We start from the raw sequence: 15,029 nt of genomic DNA, 5'->3' as shown, positions 1-15,029 counted from the left end.
AACTGAACGGCTGGCTCAGCCTTGTCTCCCCATCGGTGGAACACGGGGTGAACTCATGGTCCTCGGGGTCCTCTCTGCCACACTTCGGAGCCTCGGTCTCCCTCTCTGGAAAATGGGGATAGTTCAACCTCCTGGCACACAGACATGCAGGCAGAAGGGCTCTGGGAAGGCTCTGCTGCTACCACAGACCCCGGGGGGTGGAGCTGGGGGCGGTGAGGGGAGTGGACTGAGGAAAGGAGGGCTGGGGGTGGCCAAGGGGGCAGAACAAAGGAGCAGGTGAGGACCAGATTCCTCCTCTGTGCTGCATGAGACCCCGGCCTATGAAACTCCCTCCCCGCTGCCCCCAACATCAATCAGGCCTCACATCCTGAGGGGGCTCCCCTCCCATCTGGCCCTCTGGCCACTGCCCTAGCAGCTCCGCCTCACCTGGACGACTGGTGGCTTAGCCTCCCGCTGTCCTGCCCCTTCCCACACGTCCTACACCCCAAGGCAGGGGCCATGTCCCTGCCCCTAAGGCCGACTGGCTCATCCCTCAAGAGAGAAAAGCCGGGTCCTCAGCCTGGCATTCGACTCCAGACTCCAAACTCTCCCCACTCCCCCCAACGCTGGATCTCTGGGCAGCAACACACACACATACACGCACACCCACACCCCTACAGGCTCACCTGTGCCGCCACTTGTTATCAAGTTCTCCTTAAATTAATTACCAGCTGACCACATGCCAGGCTACACTGGGCCCTCTGGAGAAGCAGCGATGTTGAGAAAACACTGCACTTTTATCAGCGTTGACTCGATTCCAGACTGTTGTATCTGCCTATTTTTAGTTCCCACATGGAACATCTCTAACAGATATAAGAGTCAGGTAGAACGATTCTGCGATTCTACGCAGGACCCTGTGTTTTCCAGGTATCAGGGGCTCATCCAAGGTGGCTCAGGGAGCCTCGGACGGAAACCCTGGCGTGGCCATGCCTTGCCCGCCACGTGGCTCTGACTGGAGCACCACCCACCTGGCATCACAAAGGTGCTCGCCTCACTGCACCTGGAATTCCTCCCCTGGTAACCGGCTGTGATGATTCCCACCCCCAGGGCGGCTGGAGCACTAAATAAGACACCACCTGGGACATGGTTACTAGAGCAGTGCTTCCCCCCAGGGTGTAAGCTCCAGCGGGCAGGGGCCTCCCAGGTGAGCGGCCCAAACCTCTGAGTGAGTGAATGAACAAGCTGGGGTTTGCATCCTAGGTCCGGGTCGATTCCTCATTGGCCGTCCCCTTGAGCCCTTCCCTTCCCTTCCCTCCCTGCCACCAGCTCATCTTGTTCTAACGGTTTGTGTCCCTGAAAATGCCAGGGATGCGGCAGACAAGCCAGGAGCCACTCACCAGCCATAGGTGAGCTCCCCCCCGCCAGGTGTCAGCACTTAGAACCTGGGCTCCACCTGCCGAAGCAGGTTTTTCTGGGCCAGTTGTTCCCAGGTGTCCTGGGCTGCCAGGACGAAGCAGGAGGTCTCCAGGGACACATCTGCATGACGCTCTGAGCCCACACTGATGGGGCCCCCGGGGCTCCTGGCCGTGGGCACACTCACGGGGGCGCTGTCGTGACAGCAGAGGCTCAATCCTCCTTCCCTGGGGCCCAGGACAAGCCCCAGGTCCCACACGGCCCACAGCTATGAGGCTGGGTGGGCTTCCCCGCAGGGCGCTGTCAGTGTTCCCCAGCCAGAGAGCTCACTGGGCCCCAGGCCCACTTCCCGGCTGGTGCCGTGGAGAGCTGCTGACCCCCCAAGGGCTCCAGTCCCTGCCTGCCCAGGGACCACAGGGATGTGGTAGCACCTCTCTGAGCCTCAGTTCCGTCATCTGTCAAATGAAGGTATAAGCCTCATGGGGATAACGTTTTAAGAAGCAACGTGTTTTTCAAACATCCTTTAAGCCTTGTCTTCTTTGTTAACCCACCTCCTTGGCAAGTTCAGTGACTACAGAAAACGGAAGTAAAGAGCAGCCCTGGGATGGGGTGAGGCAGCTCCAGGTCCCCAGTGGACCCCGGGCTCCTCATGCACAGCCGAGTCACGGAGCCCAGCACTGTGCCTGCACACAGTGGGCCCGCAGGAGACGGTTCCGCCTGCCCTCACCCAACACCACCCTGCGACTGTCGGTCTCCCCACCAGTCTGGGGGCCCCCTGAGAGCAGGGAAGGCTGCATCCTCTCATGTCCCCATAACCTCACGTCTCAGGCCCAGCCCAGGGCCAGGGCGTTCGGCTCGGGGACGCGAGAAGGAGGGATTTATGCCCCACGGCCAGGCCGGGGCTCAGCGGCCTGGGAAAGCCAGCATGCCCTGACCGCAGGTACCTGACAGGGGTTGCCCTCAACCGGACCTGTTCCCCCATCCCCCCGAGAGGCAGTGTGGAGCCCTGCACCGGCCTGGGTGTGAGCCTGCCTTACCTCCCACCCCTGATCCCAGCCCGAGGCTGCCCTGTCTCGTCTGCGGAGTGGGAAGGGCCTTGCTCTCCCAGCCCCACAATTTGTCTTGCAGCTGCTGCCGATGCTTGGAGCGAGACTCTCGCTTGTAGCTTGTGAGCTGTGTGTAGGCAAATCTTTCATTTTTCTTTCATTATGCCGGCGTGTACTGTCACTTAATTTTTATGTATGCAATCCTTCCTGACAAATATGGTCTACTGCCTGGTAATTCGTCTGACGCTCATTCTGTTCTGCGCTCTAATTACGGCTCCTATTCCTGACACCGAAGCAGCCGCTCTGCCACCGCTGGGTACCGCACCTGTCAGCCCGGCCATGGCATGACTAATGCCCTTTCATGCCAGCCTCGTGTTAGCAAATACGGAGGCGGGGAGGGGGCTGGGGGAGGAGGAGGCAGGAGGAGATGGGATGTGCATAAGCCCTGACGTGGGTCAGCAGCCTCCGGAGACAGGTGGCTGCCGGGGCAACATGGCTGCCACCAGGGCATCCCCACATAGTAGGTGCGCAGAGATGCAATGGATGCATAATTCCTACCCACGCACAGGGTCTGGAGGAGCCTCCGCCCCCCAAGTCCTTCCCGCGTCACGACGCAACTGCAGTTAGTTCAATCTCCTGCATCACCAAACGTGTGCACAAGACTTAGCTGTGTGCAGAGCCTCGCTATGGAAAGGGGCTCTTTCTCCTGTGTCTTGGAGACCTCAGGCCCTGGGCTTTGGCTCTGCACTGATGCCGTCATGGGGCCTGGTCCTCAGTTCTCGGTTCTGGCAGCCGAGCCCATGCTTCTCAGCTCGGTGGGCAAACGGCCCCAGGAGGGCTCCTTCCACCCACCACGCAGCCTGTCAGCCACTCAGAGGCCTCGGGAAGAGCCAGGCTTTCCCGGGCGGCCTTTTCCCAAGTTCCAATTCCTTCTCATTAATATAATAAGTGCACCAGTCCAAGTCAATAAACTCACACCGTCGGACGAGCCCGAAGTCCTGCCCGTTCCTAATGATGTGATCCTAACCAGCTCTGACGAGTGCCGCAGTCTCTTCCCCAGCGGGACGCAGGAGGGCTGGGGCCTGACTGACAGGGGACGGGAGACAGTGGCTTTAACTCTGCTCTTTGACGGTTCCCCTTGAATTTCTGGCCGTTTTGAAGCTCTTAAACCAGAGGGGTAAACGGTCCCAAACTGACAAGACACACTGATTTTCCCAAAGAGAAGGGTCTGAGGGGAGCGGGAAAGACAGTTTCCTCCCAGGAACGGGGTGGGGGTGGTGGCTGAGTTCCCGAGGGAGATCCTTCCAGGACCCCTGAGCCTGGTCCCCTGGAAGAAGCATGGGCCCTGTACCGGGAGGCCTGCATTTGGGTCCTGGCTCTGCTGCCACACGACTCAGAAGAATCACTCAAGTTCCTTGGGTTTTAGATTCCTCGTCAGCACAAAGGAAGGATCCCACAGACCCTCACATCTGTTTGAGGCATGAGTGAAGTGTCACGAACTCACGGGTTGGCGGGTCCTTGAACATCCTTTCATTCTGACCTAACGGAAGAGCCATGACACGCCAGCTGCTAAGGAGGCCGGGCCAGGGGTCCTCCGGGGTCAGGTGGGGACGAGGGTTTGAAAACGACGCGCACACACACACACACACACACACACACACACACACACACACACACATGTTCCCAGCTGGGAGCTGCTGATCTCTGAGTTAGCATGCTTCTCCAGATTGTGTGCTACAGGACCTGTATGAACAGTGACAGTTTCCACCAGGAAAGTGTGTCTTCCAGAAAGCACCTCCGCCGTCACCAGAAGACGCTGTGTGTCTCCCGGCATGCCGCAGGCTCTCGGGGACAGGGAGACACGAGATGTACTGGCTGGGCTGTGGAGTGCGGGGCAGATGAGGGCAGAACAGAGTGGTTTTCAAGGGGCCAGGCCTGTGGACGCGGCAGCGCACGGGGAGGTGAGCCTCAGGCACCGTCCCCTCAAACGCCACCCCAAAGAGCCAGGAATTGCTCAGGGAAAGGGGAGGTGCCCCTACACCCCTCCCTATCATGAAACGTTCCCCTATGGCCCTGGTCATAGCACATAGGGGACCCTACTTCTGTGTTCCACTGGGGACTTTGCTGGTTTCTAATTAAATGTCATTCTAATTAAACGTAAAATTCTCCATGGGTCCAAGTTTTGCATTCACTCACGTATCCGGATTCCGAAGCTGGGCAGTGCTTAATGTGACCCAAAACACACATGTGACCTCCAAGTCTCCACCGGCGTCCGGCCCTCAGCGCTCCGGCACTCCTGGGGTGGTGCCTACCCACTGAGCTTAGCATTCAAGGCCCCGCCCTCCTTCCTTGCCACCCAAGGTCCCTCGACCCTGATCACCTCATCCCTTCCCCCATGCCCCGCCAGCTCCTATTCACTCCCCACAGCTCAGCTAGAAAGTCACCTCTACCGGGTGAGCACTTGGCCCCCACAGCTTTGAAACTGTCTATTTAAAAGCCCAAAACGGGAACAGCTCAAACGTCCCCCAGCAGGAGGAACAGCCTGCGTAGGTGAATGAAGTGTTGAGAACTCACGGGTTGGCAGGTCCTTGAACATCCTTTCATTCTGACCTAACACAAGAACCACGACGCACCAGCTGCTAAGGAGGCCGGGCCAGGGGTCCTCCGGGGTCAGATGGGGACGAGGGTTTCAAAACAACCAGACGCACACACTCACACATGATGGGATACCACGCAGCAACGAGAAAGACGGAGTGGCTGCCAGTGCGACCAGAGAGCCACATCTCCCCACCCCCTAGAGCGTGAGCACGTGAGGATGCAGGGGAGCCCCATCCTGGGCTCCTCGGGGCCTTGGTTTACTCCCCTCTGGTCACTGTTCTGAAGAGGAATGTCTGGGGTACAACAAGGCATTTTGCTGTGCTAACCAACCAAAGGCACCATGGGGACAGGGTCCGCATCTTCCCATGTCATCCAGGACCCTGCGGGGGGTTGGGCGTGGACAGGCCCCTTACCTAGGGAGTGGGCCGCGGTGGTCTCGGAGCTGAAGAAGCGGCCCAGGCCGAGGTCACCAAGCTTCACGATGCCTGTGGCTGTAATGAACACGTTGGCAGGCTTGATGTCTGCAGGGGAAGGACAGGGGTTGGTGTGGGATCAGAGGTGGAGATGGCTGGGGAGGGGCAGGATGGAGGAGGCGGCCTGGGGGTGGGTGGAGGGGAGGGCCCTTCAGGTGATGGGGGCTTAGCCGCCAGTCCTGCTCCCTCAGGGCGAGGCCCCAGCCCTGCCTCTGCCCAGCTGTGGACCTTGAGAAACGTAGCCTCAGTTTCCTCATCTGTGAAATGGGTCTAACTTCACTACGTCACAGGGCTGCTGTGAGGTCTAGGAGGGCAGGGATTTTTGCGCTCGCTTCCTCTTTTACAGCTAGAGCAGGCACTCTGAGAAAATTTGTGTAACAGATGAAGGAGGCGCTCAGGGAGGTAACCTGTGCTGTTCCCCAGTGACTAGGGCAATGCCTCGCACACGGCAGACACTGATAAATGCAGGTGGAATGAATGTATGGAGGAATCAGTGAAGTCATCTACGTGACTCCTTCCAGCAGGCTCCTTCCTCACAGTTCAGGATGATGTCAACTTTCAGAAACACTTACCTCCTCTGGCCAGCCAACTCCTACTAAGACTTCAAAGCCCATATTAAAGTTCCCGTTTCCAGGATGCTTTCCTTGCCCTCCCAGGCAGAGCTGGTGGCAATACTGGAACTGGCCATGAACCGGTCACCTCCCTCCCAGTCTCTCCACCCTACCCTTGCTGCAGCCCCCTCTGTGCTGGCTCCAGGCTGGTGTTGGGGGCTGGAGAGTATGTACCGAGCATGGTCCCTGTCCTTGGGGTCCATGTAACTACATGGTATTTGGTGCTCCCACCATGGGGGGCCCCTGACAGGGGCAAGAGCCACGAGGCACAGGTGTACATTCGAGCCTGGGGCCTCACATGCCCATTCTCTGACCCCATAAGGACAGGTGAGATGCTGGACACCCATGGGATGGGGAATACAAAGTGGTCCAACTTCCACACGGCTGTCCCTTAAGAAGCCCGGAGCCGAGGGGAAAGCTGCGTCCTGGGGTCCAGCCTCCCTGCTGGCTCTGGGCCCCGAGGCCCCGGCGGGCCAGCACGTACCTCGGTGCATCACCCGGCGGGAGTGCATGTGTTCCACGGCGCTGCACAGCTGCACGAAGTACTTCCACACTGTCCTCTCAGGAATGAGCCGCTTCTGCTTCTTGAAATACTGCAGTGGGGGAGACAGACACATGGGCAGGCCTGGGTGATGGGCCGAGAGGAAGGGCAGCTGTAGGGTACTGGCCCCGTCCTATCCCCAGCGGTCATTGGTCCGCCGCCAGCACCAGCATCGGGCCCCCTAAGGGCAGGGCAGACCTTACCCAGAGCGGATGTCCTGGACGGCTTTGCTGAAGGAATGCCTAGACCACATTTTTTTCTTTTTTTAAAAAAAATATTTATTTATTTAGGCTGTGCCAGGTCTTAGTTGTGGCACGCAGAATCTTCGTTGCGGCATGCATATGGGATCTAGTTTCCTGACCAAAGATTGAACCTGAGCCCCCTGCATTGGGAGCGCGGAGTCTTACCCACTGGACCACCAGGGAAGTCCCCCTGGACCACATTTTGAAGGCTACTCTCAATCACCCTTTCCCTGGAATCTCCTGGACACGCATCCATCTCCTCCCACTGCCCGACAGGGAGTTCCTTGCAGGAGTGACTGGTGTGGACTCTCTGCCCTGGCCCTGGTCTAGCCCAGGATGGGGGCACCCAAGACATGCTTGGTGGTTAAATCACAGCTCCCCTCCTTGGAGCCAGCAAACCCCAGCACACATAACCATTAACAAGCATGGCAAGAACCTCAAGGAAGTGGGCCTGACATTCTCAAATGGACCCCCTCAGTTTCGACAGGCAAAACCTACTTTGTTGCCTGGAAAACCATACATAATGCTCCAGAAAAAAAAACAAACCAAAAAACCAAAAGCCACCCGGGCTGCACTGAGGGAGCTGTAAGTAACCAAAGGTCCTGGAAGAAGTAAACTGGGAACATGCCCTCGTCCACTGTTCAGATCAGCATCCCTCTGGGGGATCTCCTGTGAGCCAGGCCTGTGTGGGGTCGGGGGGCACGACTCACACACCGGTACCTTGGAACCAGGTTTTTGTTCCCTTCAGAGCAACCATCTTTTTCCAAAGCAGCCAGGGGAGAAGCCTTGGCCCCTTTGTCAGGGCAGCTGAGCTGGCACAGGGAAGGTGGGGACCCAGGACACACTCCCAGCCTGGGATGGGGCATGGGGTAGAAGGTGGGACCCGAGCTAACCTCTGCTAGGCACATGTCACATGCAGTGTCTGTGCTGGGCCCCACACAGGGATGACTGCACCCATCTCACAGATGAGGAAACTGAGGGCCACATGGGAGCTAGTAAGGGGCAGAGTCACAACAGCTCAACCCCAGGCCTTCCACTCAGGAAACCCAAGTTCTTAACACACTTCTAAGGACACCAGTAACCACCTGATGAAGGATCAAGATCAGAGAGGTTCAGGAACTTGCCAAGGGTCACCCAGCAGGGGCGGCAGAGCTGGGATTTGATGTGGGCACCTCCAACATTGGGACAGTTACAGCGGAAAGCCCCTGGCCTGGCACTACAGCCCCAAGAGGCTCCATTCTCGGAGGAGGCCTCATGTGTGATCTGCCCCAGGCTCCTGGCACGGACCCCCCAGCACAGGACCCCCATCCCTCCCGGGCCACCCCAGACCTCTGCGGTGGGCCGGGCTGGGGTGTTACTTATGCCATGATGTTAGCTTATCCTCATTAGAGCATTTAAGTGGGGATGTGCACGGCTGTGAGCCGTGACTTTCTAAATGTCACGTCCTATTGGTGTGTGTGACATTTAGCAGGAAGGCGCAGAGTCTCTGGTGGGTTCTGGGGTGGCAGCAGCTCCCGGCTTCACCATCCACCGTAAATAATGCCGGCACCATGGCCCTGGTGGTGTTGCTTGGCCCCTGAGGCTGGGGGCCCTAGGGACTCAGGGTCTGCTGGCCAGTGGCCTCCCAGGCCAGACCTTGGTATGGCCCCAGACTGAGCCCTGGCAAGGCCCCTGTTCCCCTCAAAATCCAGAGGTGGCTAGAGAGTGGGAAAGGCCAGAGAAACCGAGCTGCTACCAGGCCCCAGGCACTGTGCTGGGTGCATTACAGAGAGGGAAACTGAGGCACAGGGACCCGTCCAAGGTCATCCAGCAGGTGTATCTGACTCTGGGCCCAGGGTCTTTCTACTGCCCTGCCCTGCCTGTCCTGCCTGCTGGGGACAGCACCCAGCCAGGCTCTGCAGGTGAAGGGCCACAGCAGGGGGAACAGGCTCAGGGAGGGGCAAGGCAGGGTGAGGGGCCCCGTGACCGAGGGAGGGGAGGTGCCAGGCCAGGTGAGGAGAAGGACTCCCGGGACAGGAGGGCCTGAGGTGCCCGGCCACTGCCCCAGAAACCCAGGGGGTGAGTGACCGACTTGAACCCTGAGCTAGGGTTGGCCCCAGGGAAGCCTGGGAAGGGGCACGTGGTGGAGGGAAGGCACCCCACCCCAGGCCAGGCACAAAGGGTGCTGGACACCCACGGGCCTCCCTCCTGTCTCTCCTGGCTGGAAGAAGCTTGCATCCGGGTCCTGCAGCTCCCACACGGCCGTCCCCTGTGAGGCCCCCGGGACAGGGGTGGAGACTGAGGTTCAGGGAGGGGAGGGATTTGTAATTTGCCCAGCACCCCCTACCCCACTGTCTGACTCCAGCCCCACTCCATGGACTGAGAGGCTGTGAGGGGGTCTGGGGTCCACTGGGGCTGACAGGCTGCAGCACCCTCACCACAGGCCATATTCCAGGGTCTTTCCTCCCGCTGTTCTCCCCCCAGCCCCGCCCCTCCCTCCACTGGGCACCCAGTCCTTCTTCCAGAACACAAAGCTGATCATGTTTACTCTGCACCACGAGTCTCAAGAAGCTTCTTGCTGACCTCGGAGCAAGGTTCCAAATCCTAAGCCTGCACATGAGGCCCTGGTTGGTCTGACCACCCTCCACCTCACGCTCTCCACCCCTCCCCTTGCCCAGTGCTCTCCTGGACCAAAGTACTTTGTGGACCCCTGGGTTTCCATCCCTCTGGGCTCTGGCACAAGCTGTTCTGCCTCTGGGCTGCGGGTATCCCCTCATGGGTCTCTGCTCATGTGTCACCTCCTCCAGGAAGCCTTCCCTGACTCCCACAGACCCTGAACTTGGCTTGTTCATGGCAGCTCATGACTGCTCGTTCACAGCCCTGCCCTCCCATTAGAAGGTGAGCTCCCTGAGAGCACTGCCCCGCCAGCAGCATCCCTAGGTCTCAGCATGGGGGTGGGCACACGGTGGATGCTGGATGTATGCGTGTTCTGTGAGAGAATGGCACGGGAAGGAGAAACAAAGTGGGGCGGGGGTGGGGGGGGAGAGGAAGAAGTAAGACGTGATATAGCACATCTGTTTCCACCAGGGATCTGTGTGGAGATTAACATCCTTGCAAATGCATTAATATGTCAACGAAAATATAAAAACAGGTGATAACAGCTCAAGTAATGCCGCTTCCCAGAGACGCCTGTATTCCTAGGAGCCAAATTTCAGAAGAGCAGGCGCCAGGCAATTAACTGCTCAATCCCCAGTGCCTGGTGGGAAAGGCAGAGGATCCACGTCTGGCCCCATTTGCAAGTGTGGCTGAGAGCAGGGTGTGGGCTTGACCGTGGCCCAGCCTGGCTCACGGACAGACTGGGCTCCTGGGAGGGAGGCGATGCAACCCCACAGCAGCGCTCTGTGGATGAGGGTATAGCCAGCAGGGGAGTGAGAACCTTGAGGAAGGAGCAATGAGTGAAGCTGAGAGCCCAGGCCCGGGGGTCCCATTTAGAGGCTGTGCTGCCTCAAGCAGGTTACTAAACCTCTCTGAGCTTCGCTATCTAAGGACGATGTGGACTTGGTGAGTGATGCATGTGCTCAGCAGGGCTGTGGCCCGCAGTAGGTGCCCATCAGTGGAGTCGTGATGGTCCCCGAGTGCAGACTCAGGCGGACCTGGTCCTGGGCCCAAGGAGGTGGGGCAAGGGGGGGCGGGGCAGTTTGGGGACTGCTTGTGGGACTTGGCAAGTTGCCCAACCTCTCCGAGACCCCCCAGCCTCAGCCATTATATGGGAAGGAAGATGCCTCTCCAGGGCTGGAGGGGCCTCAGGAAGGTCACCTGGGGGATGATGTCCACTGGAGGGCCCTAGGCCAGGAAGTAGAGACCTGGGCCAGAGGTACCGGTCTGTCCCCACGTGTGGGATCCTCAGGCAAGTCTTTCAGCCTCTCTGGGCTCAGTTCTCCCTTCTATAAAATGAGCCAGTTGGCCCCAACAGACACTTTCCCAGATTCCATGAGCTGGGGTCCGACCTCCGTGGGGCTCTGTCCCCATCCTTCTGCAAGGCAGAAGTGGCCCACGAGCCACTGCCCATAGCTGGCCTTCTCCCAGCAAGTGCGGGTGGGACCCGAGAGAGGCCACAGCTGAGGCCTGTGAGCATCGGCAAGGGGGGCTGAGTGTCCCGCAGCGGCCACCTCTGCCTGAGGCCAGAGCAGTGAGGAACCCGGTCGGAGGAGGGGCCCCCGACCCGGCCCCCACCAGGCGCCCTCACCTTGATCATCTGCGAGAGGTCGCCCGCGTCTGCCAGCTCCAGCACAATGTTCAGCTCGCTGTCCTCAATGAACGAGTCCAAATACTTGATGATGTTTGGATGGTTCAGTTGCTGTCCGAAGAGAGAAAAAGAGGGAGTAGGGAGCCCCTGAGAGGCGGTACAGCTGGAGAGGTGCGGTATCTGGGGGGAAAGCCCTGCGCTTGGGAGTCAGGCAGACCTGGGTGACACTGGGAAAGCCATTTTGCATCCCCGAGCCTCAGTTTCCTCCTCTGCAGAATGGACATAATGTTTTGGAGAGAAGTTGTGAAGATTACAGGGGCTGACACCCTTGAAATGTCTGACATGGTGACTGCACAAAGCTAAGACTCACTAGACACTGTGGAAATGACCCCCCTCTTCACCACCCAGGCCCCTCTGGGGCGGGGCCAGACCCCCACTGCTCCGTCGCTGCACTCCGCAGAGCACTTAGAAGTGTCCGTCTCCTTCCTTCTTCCTTCCCACTTCCTCAATTTCTGACCCACTTTTTTTTTTTTAATTAATTAATTAATTTATTTATTTTTGGCTGTGTTGGGTCTTCGTTTCTGTGCGAGGGCTTTCTCTCTAGTTGTGGCGAACGGGGGCCACTCTTCATCGTGGTGCGCGGGCCTCTCACTATCGCGGCCTCTCTCGTTGCGGAGCACAGGCTCCAGACGCGCAGGCTCAGTAGTTGTGGCTCACGGGCTCTAGAGCGCAGGCTCAGTAGTTGTGGCTCGCGGGCTCTAGAGCGCAGGCTCAGTAGTTGTGGCTCACGGGCCCAGTTGCTCCGCGGCATGTGGGATCTTCCCAGACCAGGGCTCGAACCCGTGTCCCCTGCATTAGCAGGCAGATTCTCAACCACTGTGCCACCAGGGAAGCCCCTGACCCACTCTTTGTGAAATCTTGGAAAAAAAAATCATTCCTGGTGTGAGAGCTGCCCTGAGTGCGGTGCTCAGTGCCAGAGCCCTGCCTCTGGCCCGATCACCATCGCCCGTGTGTTCTCCAGACAGGACAGCACCCCACTGACTGGAAGTCAGTCCCTGGCTGGCTAACAGGAGACCCTGGCAACTGCTTATAACTGAAACTGTTTACACCAAAATGATTCCAGGATCTGGGGAAGGCACAGGGGACGCAAATATTCTGCCACAGTATGGTCGCCTGCCCACAGGGGCTCCCCTCCAGAGGCCACTTGAAAGCACATTTTCCCAAAGGCCCAGAAGGTGGCTGGGCAAGGGACGTGCATCTATGCTGCATGCCGCCCTGCACCCAGTCTTGGATTCTGAAATGAGGGGAACGTCGGCAGACATCACACAGCCACACATCCGCCTCTTGTTCTCTCCCTAAGCCAGCCCTGGAGGCTCCTACAGGGCTCGCCTTCCTGCCCCACGCCTGGCAGCTTCTCAATGGTCCTGGCATGAACGGTATGAACGATGTCGCCCAGTGGCCCCTCCGAGAACCGTGTTTCCCTCTGTTTTGTAGGAAACACCTCGTGCCCTGGAACATCCTGTTGACTTCCACGGGCAGGCCGGGGAGGTGCGTCAAGTTCTGGAAAGGGGCTGGCCTTGGGGCAGAGGTTATAACCATGGCAACGAGGGCTGCCTCTGACCGGACGCTACACTGAGTCCTTCCAATGCATCTTCTCACTAATTCCACCAACACCTCTGAAGACACAGCACTGCTGTCAATCACCCCCTTTGACAAATGAGGAAACTGAGGCCCCAAGGGGTCAGTAGCCTGCCCACAGCCCCACAGCTAATGAGCAAGGGGTGGGTCTGCCTCGGAAGCCCACGGCCGACCGCACCTGGTGGCACTGCAGCCTGGGGGAGGGTCAGAACGCCCTCCCCCAGAAAGGCTGGGTTCACGCCACCTGGGGCGGCCTCACCGAAGGGGCTGTGGTCACACACTTCTGCGCCCAGGAACCGAACAGCCTGGCTCAGTGTGCGCGCGCATACAGCTCCTCACCCGTGTGAGTAGTACACATGTTCTTGGCCACAAGTGGGAAGACAGGGGAGGGGGATCATGACAGCTGTTCCGCAGGGCTGGGTAATCAGTTCCCAGCATCACAAGCAGGTCCCGAATTTGACCATTTCGTAAAACTTTAAAAATGTTATCTGAAGGGTATTTTTGGACCTGTGATAGCTACAAGCCTCCCGCCTCCAGCCTTGCCCCCAGGACCCATCGTGGCCAGGGGCCACCCCAGCGAGTGCTCACAACTCCCATCTGGCCACTACAGCCACTACAGGGCCCCCCCTCTTGTTCCCATGTTCAAGTCTCACATCCTGAGTGTGGCATTCAAGGCCACTACAATCTGCCCCCCTCCTTCCACACTGAACCTTAAGCCTGGGGAGTAGGGCGGGATCCCCAGGAGAGAGCAGCCCTTAGACCAGGCTTGGTCTAGTCCAGAAAGTTCTGTCATCTCTGACTCTCAGGAGGCCAGTGGGGAAGCCAGCGGGGAGGGGGAAAGGAACGACTACAGACACCACCACCATCCGTCGCCTTAGATGGGCCCCTGCACGTCTGTCCTTCACACGACCCTGTCCAGTCAGCCCAGCTCTGGCTGAACCAAGGACTTCCGCCCACAGAGGAGCGGGCATACCAGCTACCCCCTGGGGAGACCCATCTCCAACTGTGCCTCCTCCCTGTGGGAGACCTAGCAAGAGCCCAACAGGCTGACGACTCAGGGGCCCTGGGGCCCTCCAGCAGCCAGAACCCAGGGCCATGTGCTTGGCTGTTCACTCTACCCAGTGCCCCAGGCTGGCTTTGCTGAGTCTTCCCAACAGAGCATCTCCTGGTGGGAGTAAGAGGATGGGAGAGAAGAAAAGAGAACGCACTGCGGCTGAACTTTCAGATGTGCGTGTCACCACGTGGAAATACAAGAATACGAGACTGAGAGGAAAGACAGGATGAGACAGAGAGGGAGACAGAGACAGACAAACTGAAGTTCAACCCAACGCCCACCCTTGCTCCTTCCCCAGTAGCCTGGTCCACGGGCCGCCACATCCAGGATCCACGTGGGACAAGGACAGCCAGTCCGGGGGCGGCATGAGGACTGGGCAGAGGTGAGGCGGGGTCCCTGCTAGGCCACAAGAAAGCAAACAAGCTGCTGTCCCCCGCAGGTATGTTGTTTCTGAATCTAACGGGCTGAGGGCTGTGATGGACATGATGCGGCCCAGACTGGCCCAAGGAAGTGAGGGACCCCCGCTCAGCCCAGGGCACTCACCTTCAGGAGGCCGATCTCCTTGACACAGTCCTGCCGGGCCTTGGCGTCCATCATCTCAAATATCTTGGGTGAGAGGAAACAGAGAAAGAGTGGTTAAAACCCAGCACCCCCAGAGGGGGCACGAGGCCCAGGACCCCAGTCCGGGTTCTCCCACCTCCTCGCCGAGGGAACCCTGTAAGGACAACAGTTCGTATTACTGGGTGCCCACCACGTGCCAGGTACTGTGCTGACCAATTTCCACCAAATCATCAGGGCAACTCCCGTGAGGCAGGAGTTACTGTTGCCGACTCACAGAGGAGGAGACTGAGGTCCAGAGAAGTCCAGTGACTTGCTGAGGTCGTGCACTGGTGAGTGGCAGGAAACATGCTTGGGGCCTCAGTCTTCACGTCTGTAAATGGGGCCAACAGCCTGACCTCACAGGACCGTCATGTGGACCGAGTAAGAAGAGGGGGTACAGCATGCACCCCCTGACCCCCAGCCCCCCTAGTGTTCACTGTGTGGGTCCTCCCAGCATCTTCTAACTCACAGGAACAAACAGGAGGGCGACACTGCAGCAGCCCCACCACAGAACCCATCCTGGCACTAAAAACCAACACCAAGAGAACCCAGGTAAGCCCTTCCTTGGCAGACAAAGAGCAGAACACAGGCCTTTTCTGAACCGAGGAG

At 58.7% G+C, this 15,029-nt stretch overlaps 1 protein-coding gene across 2 annotated transcripts in view; it reads right to left on the bottom strand.

Moving 5' to 3' along the window:
• The window catches only part of NEK6 (NIMA related kinase 6), an 85,481-nt gene that overhangs the window by 16,700 nt on the left and 53,752 nt on the right, over nucleotides 1-15,029 (bottom strand). For both annotated transcript variants that reach the window (XM_065878449.1, XM_065878450.1), the window contains exons 4-7: nucleotides 14,364-14,426; nucleotides 11,129-11,239; nucleotides 6,605-6,713; nucleotides 5,450-5,557 (exon numbers count right to left, since the gene is read on the bottom strand). In XM_065878449.1, coding sequence (XP_065734521.1) covers nucleotides 5,450-5,557; nucleotides 6,605-6,713; nucleotides 11,129-11,239; nucleotides 14,364-14,426 — 391 coding nt within the window. The remainder of the gene's footprint in view (nucleotides 1-5,449; nucleotides 5,558-6,604; nucleotides 6,714-11,128; nucleotides 11,240-14,363; nucleotides 14,427-15,029) is intronic.

The sequence above is a fragment of the Phocoena phocoena genome, chromosome 6 (assembly GCF_963924675.1).
Source record: "Phocoena phocoena chromosome 6, mPhoPho1.1, whole genome shotgun sequence".
NCBI lineage: Eukaryota > Metazoa > Chordata > Mammalia > Artiodactyla > Phocoenidae > Phocoena > Phocoena phocoena.
The sequence above is the reverse complement of the archived record's forward strand: the minus strand, read 5'-3'. Positions and strand labels throughout refer to the sequence as shown.